General features: G+C 46.0%; 1 protein-coding gene across 1 annotated transcript in view; it reads left to right on the top strand.

Moving 5' to 3' along the window:
- Nucleotides 1-4,801, top strand: part of Slc27a2 (solute carrier family 27 member 2) — a 40,421-nt gene extending 35,620 nt beyond the window's left edge. Inside the window, exons 9-10 of the mRNA XM_006986475.4 lie at nucleotides 2,906-3,036; nucleotides 4,324-4,801. Of these exons, the coding sequence (XP_006986537.3) occupies nucleotides 2,906-3,036; nucleotides 4,324-4,500 (308 nt within the window). The 3' untranslated portion in view covers nucleotides 4,501-4,801. The remainder of the gene's footprint in view (nucleotides 1-2,905; nucleotides 3,037-4,323) is intronic.
- The last annotated feature ends 7,258 nt before the right edge of the window (nucleotides 4,802-12,059 follow it).

A 12,059-nucleotide genomic window follows, 5' to 3' on the forward strand; every position in this document is an offset into this window, starting at 1 on the left:
GGCTACATAGTGAGATCCAATCTTTAAAAAAAAAAGTACAACAAAAATCCCACTGAAGTATGAAAAGCACTGGAGCCTTTCTCAAAACGTGGCCAATCTCACAGTCACCTGGGGAAGTTCGTAAATCCCAGAGCTAATGCATCAGAACTTCTAGAATTGGGATCTAGAATCTTCCGAGTGAGCTGTCAGCCAGGGTTGGCAGTCAGGGCGTAGAAGAAGGAAGAGGCCCTCCCTAGGCAGTCAGAACAGGGAGCGGCTGTGTTCAGTGCTGTTCAGCAGCCCACCTGAAACAGTTTGAAATGATCAGGAAGAGGACATCATCCTGGAAACCCCCATAGCCAGAGGGACCAACCGTCAAATGGACTTGTTTCCAGAGTTGGGTGGTCACCAGCTGGGCATGTAAAAAGATGTTAGACCCTCTTCCATCAGAGAATTCTGAAAGAATTCTTACAGCAGTGGAAGATTAAAAATGAACTCTAGCCAGGCGGTGGTGACACACGCCTTTAATCCCAGCACTCGGGAGGCAGAAGCAGGCGGATCTCTGTGAGTTCGAGGCCAGCTACAGAGTGAGATCCAGGATAGGCACCAAAATTATACAGAGAAACCCTGTCTCAAAAAAACCAAAAAATAAAAATAAAAAAAAATGAACTCTAAAGTCCCCGCTCCCCATCCCCATATTCTCCGTGTCACTCTGACTACCATCTGGCATCTGAGCCGTGGTAGACAGCTAACCCAAGCCTGGGAACACAGCAGGCCCCTCTCAAGTCAGGTGTGCATGCACCCGCCATGGCTGTGGTCAGGTGTGCATGCACCCGCCGTGGCTGTGGTCAGGTGTGCATGCACCCGCCGTGGCTGTGGTCAGGTGTGCATGCACCCGCCGTGGCTGTGGTCAGGTGTGCATGCACCAGTTGTGGCTGTGGTCAGGTGTGCATGCACCAGTTGTGGCTGTGGTCAGGTGTGCATGCACCCGCCGTGGCTGTGGCCTAGTGTGCATGCACCGGCCGTGGCTGTGGTCAGGTGTGCATGCACCAGTTGTGGCTGTGGTCAGGTGTGCATGCACCCGCCGTGGCTGTGGCCTAGTGTGCATGCACCGGCCGTGGCTGTGAGCCTGTTACCACCTTTGCACCAGGGAAGAACGTCTTCTTTGGGACCTAGAATGCAGGCATCACACAAGAACAGTCCCATACTCTCTAGAAGTTCCGGTTCTCAGAAAAACTTTCTGTGTTAATGAAAGTATCCAGTGGAGTAGCTAACAGTCACTGCTGAGTATGGAAAATATGGGTAGTACAACTGGAAAAATAAATTTTTCCTTTCACTTAATCATAATTGAGTTTTAGTTTTAATAACGGTAACGTGGGCAATGGGTGCTGTATTAGACAATACAGCTCTCAAGCCCTAGCCTAAACCTTCTTCCTAGAGCTGAATTACTCAAAGGCAACCTCCAGGAGTCAGTGCAGAGGCCTGGGACCAACAGGCCCACCTCCCTCTGGATCAGGCACTGTCACTACCACAGCAAGGGGTGGAGTCAGTCAGTGCAGAATATATCTGCTGCACCAGCTCCCCCATAATTCTAAGAGCAACTTACTAGGGATATTTGAGTTCCTGACTCAGGTATGAGGGACGTCCTCCCCCCACCCCCCACCCTTTTTTTTTTTTTTTTTGAGACAGAGTTTCTCCTTGTGGTTACCCTGGCTGTCCTGGAACTCACTCTGTAGAACAGGCTGGCCTCGAACTCAGAGATCCACCTGCCTCTGCCTCCTGGGTACTGGGATTAAAGGCGTGTGCCACCACCATCTGGCTCCCTGCCCTCTCCTTCAGGTCAGAGGGAAACTAAGGAAGTACCTCTTTTTTTTAAAAAAATATCCTTTTGTTTTTGCCTTCTTTAGAGCAATAGGTAAACATATAATCACCATGGGAGAGATTTCAAACGCTGGGGCCCAGGTGACGAGGACGGCTCCTTCCTATCTGATTACAGCTAAGTAGTTCAGGGAAGTGGACCCGGACTCCCACTGGGTCTGCTGGATCAGGTAGAAAATATATTAATACCTAATTACTACTGTCCTCACAAGCAAACAATGGTAATTGTTCTAATCACCTCTCCACTAACAGCCCTGCTTTCGGATCGGTTTTCTCTGTGTGGTGTACGATCCCTTGAGAGTACTGGGCATGAATGGAAGGACACACAACAGCTCTCTCTGTGCCTGTCTCCGCCCCTCTGCCCTGCAGCCTCTCTGAAATACAGAGAAGGAAAAAGCTGCTGGGAGCTTTGAGTGAATAAGGATGTCTCAGAGGCGGTATCTGTGTCCACGGCACATATCGGACCCAACACTGCAAACTAAATGGCAAACCCAGCTCAGTTATTCATGACGGTGGAGCAAGACCTTTTGCTGGAATCAAAAAAATAAAACAGACAAAAAATTCCCTTTAGCCCCAAGTTCAGTCGGTGTCTCAGTCAGCTCTGTGCGGCTAAGAACAACAGTGATGGCCACAAGCCAACCTGCCTGCATCAGTCTCTCATGGCGCCTGGTCCTTGCTATATGACCTTGGACAAGTTGCTGAATGCCTTTAAATCTCAGTTTCTTCATCCTTGAAGTGATGGGGGTAACATCTGCTCCTCTTCTTAAGGTTGTTGCTGTGGTTAAATAAGAATACACTGAGTATAGGCCATGGCAACTATTAAAGAGTCAGCATAGATCTATTGTTGGTTTTGTTACTTTACTATTGGTTAACATTCCTGGTAATCACGCATTCATCATAGAATAATGTGAACATATGTGTTTGAAACAAAAGTTGGAACTATTCAAAAGAAACCTAATGTTTGTGGTTGCCGCTGTCCATAGTTCTCTGACCTGGCAGAGCCTTGTGAGTGAAAGTACCAGCTGATGTTTTCTTATTCTATTCCCAGGTCATGAGGGTCGAATTGGGATGGCCTCAATCAAGATAAAAGAAAACCACGAGTTCAATGGAAAGAAGCTCTTTCAGCACATCTCGGAGTACCTGCCCAGCTACGCGAGGCCTCGGTTCCTGAGAATACAAGTGAGGACACTTTCCAAGTTCAGTTCTCTCCCAGGCTCTTTCTTAGGGAACCTCCCCCTTCTCCCATGGTGATCACATTTGCCAAATTTCTACCATGCTCACTAGACAGAGTTCAGGAAGAAGTTCTGTAGTTCAGTAAGAACAGGGAAATACCAGAAACAGAGCACACAGAAACCCAATCCAAATCTCTTCCCCACTAAAACGACAGGCCAATTTATTCACCTGTAGCCTTGGCAAATAACTAACAGAGTCAGTGTTTGATGAGGTGTCAAAGACACTTCAAGGAGAAATTAATTATCTAACCCTGCCGTTTTGGGTTTACTCTTCTTGTTTCCTGTGCTTCAGCTAGCATGCAGAACCTTCTTATGCTAGCCAAGCACTCTGCCACTGAGATACATCCACAGCCGTGTTGTTTCCAATTCTAGAGAATACAAAATCTGCTGAGGCCCTACCCCTTCCTATAGGGGACATTTTAACTGAGCATCGTCGTAACTTGGAAGTGTCAAGCAGTCACTGGAGTTGGCTCAGTCCTCGTTAAGTACTTTGAGTCCTGTGGTTATGTAACTGAAGACTTGACAAAGTCTGGGGTCCTGAGTAGTGTTGAATGCATTAGGGGTACTTCTGTCAATGCCCATGAAGGGCTGGCATTTGTTTTGCGTGCAGCTGGTAAAGACAGAAACATGAACTGTCTTCAGACGTGTCTCATAACATTGAAGGGAGTCTAGGCTACCAGATAAACTGACTGGGAAAACGGAATCCCTTGTGAACAAATGACCCCTCTCCAGCTTCCACCCACAGCCGGGATAGCCCACCTTACCAGAGGCCCCTCTCTCTGCTCATAGTCTGCACACTGTTGGCAGCTCTTCATTCCACATGGGGCCTCTAGTCAGTGGTTCTCAGCCTTCCTAAGGCTATGACCCTTTAATACAGTTCCTCATGTTGCGGTGACCCCCAACCATAAAATTATTCTTGTTGCTACTTCATAACTGTAATTTTGCTACTGTTATGAACTGTAATATATATAGCTGATATGCAGGATATCTGATATGCGACCCCTGTTGGGATCACAACCCACCAGTTGAGAACCACTACTCTAAGGAAGTAAAACAAATCCCTCACTTAGGGCCCCCATGTAGAGCTTCTGCAAATGGCAGTGTGGATATATACTCATCAGCTCTCACAACAAAGGAAGCCAGCATGCTGCCAATCCCCACCATCTCCACCCTAACCCTGCATCCTAACTCACTGTAAAGCACCACTAACACATAGATTGTCTATCTTTTTCAGGATACCATTGAGATCACTGGGACTTTTAAACACCGGAAAGTGACCCTGATGGAAGAGGGCTTTAATCCCACCGTCATCAAAGATGCCTTGTATTTCATGGATGACACAGCAAAAACCTATGTGCCCATGACTGAGGACATTTATAATGCCATAAGTGATAAAACCATAAAGCTCTGAATATTTCCAGATGACTATCTCATAACATTTCCAGAAAGACACTCAATAGACCTAGCATAGCCACTTGATATAATCCAACTTTAATTTGATTGACAATTATAAGGTGCAATTTTTTAAGGAAATTATTCATTAAAAGGACAGTTTTTTTTTAATTACACCTGAACCTTTGCAAGTAAAAAGATTTAGAGATAATTATTTTTCAATGTGCGCCTGCCATTTGTCCTTGCAAACGAAGCTTTTTGGAGAGAGGGCCTTATTTTTTTAAATACATAATAAACTATATTAACACTAACATATGAAATTTGCTGTCTCTTGTGCTTCTTCCTCTATTCTATGCAAATTCCGCATCTGTTATTCCAAACAGAGAGTGCCATTGGCCACAGGTGTCCTGCTCATCTTGGTAGGAAGCGGCAAAGGAGAGGGAGGGTGGGCCAGCAATAACACGATGGGAATCCGGCTCCAAAGTAGGGGGCCCACCTTCCCCTCCCATAATCATCCTAGCCACTCTGCAGACAGTAACCAAAGCCAGAAATGTCAGCGTAGTCCTGAAATGCTCTGTCTTAGCTCCTCCTCTACTACTGTAACAAAACACCATGGCCAAGACAACTTAGAAAGGAAAGCGTTGAATTTGGAGGCTCACGGTTTCAGAGGGCTAGGGTCTATAACCATCGTGGTGTGTAGCAGGAATCTTAAAGAGTCTTTATTAATAAAACAAACCCAGAGCCAAGTATTAGGGTGCACACTGGAAGATCAGAGAGCCAGAACAAGCCACAGATACCTCACCTGGCCAACTTCTCAGCTGGTCTTGTTTCCCCAGACTGGAGGCCTCTGAGTCCTCATCCAGAATGAGTCTCAGCTGAACTGTGCTCAAAAGCCTGAATGCTTAACCAGGCCAAATGCTTCCAGTTTCTGGTCCTCACGCCTTATATACCTTTCTGCTTTCTACCATCACTCCCTAGGATTAAAGGCTGGCTTTCTGGGATTAAAGGTGTGTGTCACCATGCCTGGCTGTTTCCAATGTGGCCTTGAACTCACAGAGATCCAGAGGGATTAAAGGTGTGTGTGCCACCATTTTCTAGCCTTTGTACCTAGTGGCTGTTCTGTCTCTGACCCCAGATAAGTCTATTAGAGTGTACAATATTTTGGGGAACACAATACCACCACAGTGGTGGGAGCATGGCAGTAGGCTGGGGCAGCAGCTGAGAGCTCACATCTGATCTACAAGCATGAGGAGAGAACTAACTAGGAATGGAGGGGCCTTCTGTCATTCTCACACAAACCACCACAGGTGCCTGAGCCTGGTGTGTCCTAACTCCACACTTAAAAGATGTTCAGTAAGTATCTTTTTAGATACTTCAAGGGTTGCAAGAATATTTGCCCTCAGGACTCCTGTAGAAGCTATAGTAAAGAAACAGATCATTGCCAGGCGGTGGTGGCACACGCCTTTAATCCCAGCACTCAGGAGACAGAGGCAGGCAGATCTCTGTGAGTTCAAGGCCAGCCTGGTCTACAGAGTGAGATCCAGGACAGGAAACAAAACTACACAGAGAAACCCTGCCTCAAAGAGAGAGAGAGAGAGAGAGAGAGAGAGAGAGAGAGAGAGAGAGAGAGAGAGAGAGAGAGAGATCATCAGTGGAAGTAGCAAGCATGGGAACAGCCACTATTCAGCTTGTCATAGAGAAATTTGGGTCAGATTCTGACAAACTCCCCTAAATTGTTCAGAAAACAAAATACAGACTGATTCTGAGTCAGGGTCTCACTGTGTAGCCCAAGTCATCCTTAATTTCATCCTCCTCCTGCCTTAGCCCCGTTCCTGCTGGGATCACAAGCACGCACCACCGTGCCCAGCTGGAAATCCAGATCCTTTTCATGTGATCGCCCCCAATATTTTGAAACTTCTAAACATCTCAAACAAAATGTAACGATGGAGCAGAAGAGCCTGGCTGTCCAAGGGCCATCCCAGGCTCACACACACCTGGGACCCTGCCTTACACCTCCCAGCGGAAAACTCATTCCGCTCCCCAGTCAGTCTCCTGAGCACAAGTCTGTCCAAGGACATGAAGTCATTGGCCCAGGAGGGTTTGGGACTTTGTGAGGCGCACTTTGTCCCTACGCTGAGCTGCCTTCCTTCCTGAGTCAACTCCTTTATTGCCACAAGTCTCAGCTGTGACAGTCTCAGAAGTAGGTCCTTGGGTGATGCACTCAGGATGTGTCCTTAACCTTACTCAGGATATCACAGTCCCTGATTCTACATCCAGATAGTGAGACCCAGGTCACCTAGCCTGCTTAGAGGAAGCAGAGATTTCTTTCTGGAGGACAGCCTCAAATGACCAGGAGAGTTATTATTTCGGGGCAAGCCTGGACAAGTCCTTGAGCTGCCATGGAGGCACATACTGACTGTGGGGGCTGACTCAGGGGCCCAGGCTCTGTCCTTGACTCTCGCACATAGCTCTAAGTTGGTGAGGGGTCCCAGACAGTAAACAATTGGCTGAACCTTGAACGGTTAGAGTACATGCAGATAGGGAGCTATTGCAAGGACTATGTTTTTTTTTTTTTTTTTTTTTTTTTTGTTCATGGCCTTCCCCGAAACTGCTTGCTCAAGTCTCAGGAAACTGAAATTGAGGCCTGATCTCTGAGAGAAGACTGAGCAGCCTGTTATGGGATCTGCTTGGTCCTTTCATCTAGGTTTATTTATTTTATGTGTATGCGTGTTTTGCCTGCATGTATATCTGTGTCTGGCATGTGCGCCTGGTACCCTTGGGGGCCAGAAGAGAACATCAGATCCCTTGGCACTGGAGCTAAGGATGGTCCTCAACCACCATATGGATGTTGCAAATTGAACCCAAGTCCTCTGGAATAGCAACAAGTGCTCATCCACCAAACCATCTCTCCAACCACTTGTTAAACTCTTTTAATGCTTGTCTTAGTGTTTCTATTGCTGTGAAGAGACACCAAGACCACAGCAAATCTTATAAAGGAAAAATTTAATTGGGTGGTGTGGTGCTATTTTACTTGTGCTGAAATGTGATGACATTTTATTTGTGCTTTAATAAATAAAGCTTACCTGGAGAAAAAAAAAATGATCAGGAGCTGTACCCAGGAATCCTAAAACAAACAAACAAAAAAAAAAGTGGCCACCCTTACTCCGATACATTACTAAAAATAATGCTAGGCACTTCTCTAGGACTGTCTCCACTCTTGTTTTTAGATTTACTTATTTGGTTTGAATGGATATTTTACCTACTTGAATGTATGTGCACCAAGTGGGTGCCTGCTGCTCGAGGTCAGAAGAGGGGGTCTGATCCTTTGGAACTGGAGTTACAATAGTTGTGAGCCACCATGTAGGTGCTGGGAACTGAACCCAGGTCCTCAGAACGAGCAACAAGTGCTCTGAATGCCTAAGCCATCTTCCAGCCCCTCTCCATTCTTACAGATGACTGCGAAAGAAGTCTTTTGACGCAAATCACCTCCTCTGTTATGTCGAGCACTACACATTTCCTGAGCACTTAAGATGCATAAGGAACTTCAGGACTGCCAACTAGAACGAATATATTACATCTTTATGCATTTTCCCAATAATTTGGAATGATTCTTGCCATTTGTCAGCACCTGGAAATTTTACAAAATCCTGCCCTTGCTAGATTGATCCATGAGTGAGAATTTTAACCCAAGACTATTTTTGAGAGTTTTGTGTTATGGAACCCTGTCAAAGTAAACCAGATTGCCAGTAAAGGCAAGTCAAAGTGATGATGTTACCCTCTGTCACCAGGGGTATCTTTTCAGGTAATAGGATCCCATCTATACTGTTAGACAGGGCATTAGAACTCCTCCAACTGTAGCCTGTTGGGCTCTGACCTCCCCTGACCCATGCTTTAGATTTAGATTACCCTGTCTGTCTCGGAAAAAAAGAAAAAGAAAAAGAAAGTAAGAGCTGATGTCCTTAGACCCCTGCCATCTGAGCCTCCTCCGCCCCCCACTTCCCCCAGAGTCCCCCACTCAGGCCAAGCACTACAGCTCCACTGTGTGGACAGAGGCACCAGGCAATGACCGCAGTCTCTGGGTTTGCATGGGTAAGCCGTCACCTGTGAGGGATAACCAGTTTTAAAGACTGGTCTTTCTTCTTTCACAAGGTCAGGACTATGCCTGTATGTGGTAGTCTCTGCAACCACCCTGGCCCCAGAGTGTCAGTCTGTGAGAGGCAAGAAGGAAGTCCGGTTCAATACGACTTGGTAGTCAGTGTTGGTTCAAACTTCCAGAGTCTGACACTGAGCAGTTTGTTTTAGGCACAATTTGAAAAAAAAAATTCTTGATATAATATAATCCTGAGCACACAATAAAGCTTAAGGCATGACTACATTAAAACTCTTTGTAAAAGTACATGTGACATCTTCCATAAAGATGGGTTCTATAGACTGATTATATGTGACATCTTAAAGATCTGGTGTGATCTCAGTCATACAGATAACACAAAGGTCACCAGGCTATTAACCACTCTGCTCCCAGCCTTCTGGGCTGAAAACAGGTTATATATCTCTCCCTTTGAAGAGACAACCCTGCATGGTTAACATTCCTGGTTTCCCTAGTGCTTCTCTGGGAGCACAAGAACCTCTGTGCCTCTTACACCTGTAACATCTACCTCAACTTCTTCAAGGCTCAGGGAACGTGGTGGAAGGAAGTGCAGAAGGAATTGAAGAGCCACGGGAAGGGATGGAACATGATGGATGGAACAGATGTCTTCCAGACATGACATGGCCACTGAGCCCATGAAATGAACTCACAATAAGAGTTATCTGCAAAGACCTCACAAGAAGGAGCCTGTCACGATTCTGTTGTGGGTGGGAAGGGTTCACAAAGCCCGATGCCTCTCTGAAGATTTATAGGCAGTTGGTGATGGCTGGAGGAGAAAAGGATCGTTTTCTCCATTGGTGCAGCTGTCAAATGTCCATGCTGTAAACACATCACCCAGGCTCCGGTAAGCAAGCCTAGTTAAACCCAGTGGGCCTCCCTCCTCCCTCTCTCTCTCTGTCTCTCTCTGTCTGTCTCTCTCTCTCTCCCTCTCTCTCCTTCTCTCTCTCTCTCTCATACACACATGGGGGGGGCAGTAGAAGGCACTAGTTTGGGAGAAGAAAGGTATCAGCCAGAATGAGAGGGAGACCAAGGAATAATGAGATGAACATGATCAAAATATACGTATGTATAAAATGGCATAATGAAACCCATTGTTATATGTAATTTATATACACTAACAAGAGGTTTTTTTTTTTAATGTGCCCATAGAAATAGCAGCACTGGGGCTGGAGAGATGGCTCAGGGGTTAAGAGCACTGGCTGCTCTTCCAGAGGTCCTGAGTTCAATTCCCAGCAACCATATGGTGGCTCACAATCATCTATAATGAGGTCTGGTGACCTCTTCTGGCATGCAGACAGAACACTGTATACAAAAAAATAGATAAAATATTTTTAAAAAAGAAATAGCATCACTAGCTTCACTTGAAAGCACAAGTGAGTGTTTTTAACTTAAGCTAATATTTCTAACTAGCTCTTATAACTTAAATTAACCCAAACTTCTTATCTAAGTTCCACCACATGGCTTAGTACCTATCTTTAACATGGAATGTTCATCTTGCTTCTCCCTGGATCTCCTGGAGACTCCACTCTCCTTCATCCACAGAGAGCTCTCTCTCTGTCCACAAGCCCCACCTAACCTCTTCCTGTCTTGCTATTGGCCATTTAGCTCTTTATTAAACCAATGAGAGCAACAGATCTTCACAGTGTGCAGAGAGATGGTTCCATACCAAAATGGGCTGCCACATGAACCCAGATAATGTGGGGATGAAACCAGGAGGTATCAACTCTGAAATGAGGATCCTTATAGAAATGGAGATGGAGATGATCTAATAAAATTTAATAAGATGATTTAATAAACATGTCTCTTGTCCCATGTCTAGATTAAAGCATTTAGTGGGGGCTGCTATGAACTAAGAGTGACCTAAGCCTCTGGTAAGGCAGGTCAGATCCCGAAGGACAGGTGGCTGGAAAGACTTTCCGACAAAGGCCGGAGTCTTCACCATATGTTACAACTCTCTGTCAATTATCATCATGATGGCTGGTGGGCTGCGTGGACTCCATCATGAGACAGCTAACAGGAAAGGCAGCCTCCCTCACAGCATCCCACGCTGTTCTGAGGGAGGGAGGCTGATAGTCAACAGGGTTCTGGTGTAGCAAGCTTGGCTCCAGGCTCTCAGGACACACGAAACATCAGATGGCGGTGCATGTGTGGTTGGTGCTGTGTTCCACTGGCATTGTTAGCTTCCTTTGGCTCCGAATTCATGTGCCCATGAAGCTATAAGCTCCATGAACACAGGAGACTGTATATGTCACTCACCAGTGACTCATCAGTGCCTGGTACATAGCAGGGCAGTAATTATGTGTTGCCTGCTCCATTGAGGAAGAAAGGCTCATTAAATGAGCCACATCTCATACCTGAACACAGAATCACCTGAGTTCCAGGTCCCACACACCAGAGTTGGAATCAGAATCTCAATTTCTAACAAATTCCAATGTAAGGCTGGTTTTGTTGATCGGGAGTCATTATATGGGCAACAATTTGGATAGAGAAAGAGGCTCCTGAATGATGTACCATCTGTGCTGCTCACTTAGTGTAACTCAGATCCTCGGAGCGGAATTCTCTCGTCCTAAGGCTCAACTCTTACAAATAAAGAGCTCAAAGTGCAAACCCAAGAAAAGTCAGTGTCAGGATGTACCTTGTTCTTTTTTTTTTAGATTCATTTATTTATTATGTATACAGTGTTCTGCCTGCATCCCAGAAGAGAGCCCCAGATCTCATTATACATGGTTGTGAGCCACCATGTGGTTGCTGGGAATTGAACTCAGGACCTCTGGAAGAGCAGCCAGTGCTCTTAACCTCTGAGTTATCTCTCCAGTCCCATATACCTTGTTTATGTTTATCCCTAATTATGTTTATCTCTAAGATATATGCATGTGTGGTTTGCCATAGAAGAACTAAATGCAACCCTTTAAAGTATCTTGTCTCTTTTTTGGGGGGCTTTTGTTTTATGGTTTTGGTTTTGTTTGTTTGTTTGTTTGTTTGTTTTTTTTCGAGACAGGGTTTCTCTGTGTAGCTTTGCACCTTTCCTGGAACTCACTTGGTAGTCCAGGCTGGCCTCGAACTCACAGAGATCCGCCTAGCTCTGCCTCCCGAGTGCTGGGATTAAAGGCGTGCGCCACCACCGCCCGGCAAAAAGTATCTTATCAAACCTCTTTGTTAAAAAGTCACCCAGATCGCCTAACCCAGTCATCATAGCAGAAGCTTCCTCCAGCAGCTGAGAACAGATGCAGAGACCCACAATCAAAGAGTAGGCTGAGCTGGGAGCTCAGGGAATCCTGAGGAAGAGGGGGAGGGAGGATTGTAGGAGCCAGAGGGGTGGAGAACACCAAGAGAACACATCCCACAGAATCAACTAACCAGGGTTCATAGGGGCTCACAGAGACGGAAACGACAATCACGGAGCCTGCACGGGTCTGTGCTAGGGTCTCTGC

The sequence above is a fragment of the Peromyscus maniculatus genome, chromosome 4 (genome assembly GCF_049852395.1).
Source record: "Peromyscus maniculatus bairdii isolate BWxNUB_F1_BW_parent chromosome 4, HU_Pman_BW_mat_3.1, whole genome shotgun sequence".
Classification (NCBI taxonomy): Eukaryota; Metazoa; Chordata; class Mammalia; order Rodentia; family Cricetidae; genus Peromyscus; species Peromyscus maniculatus.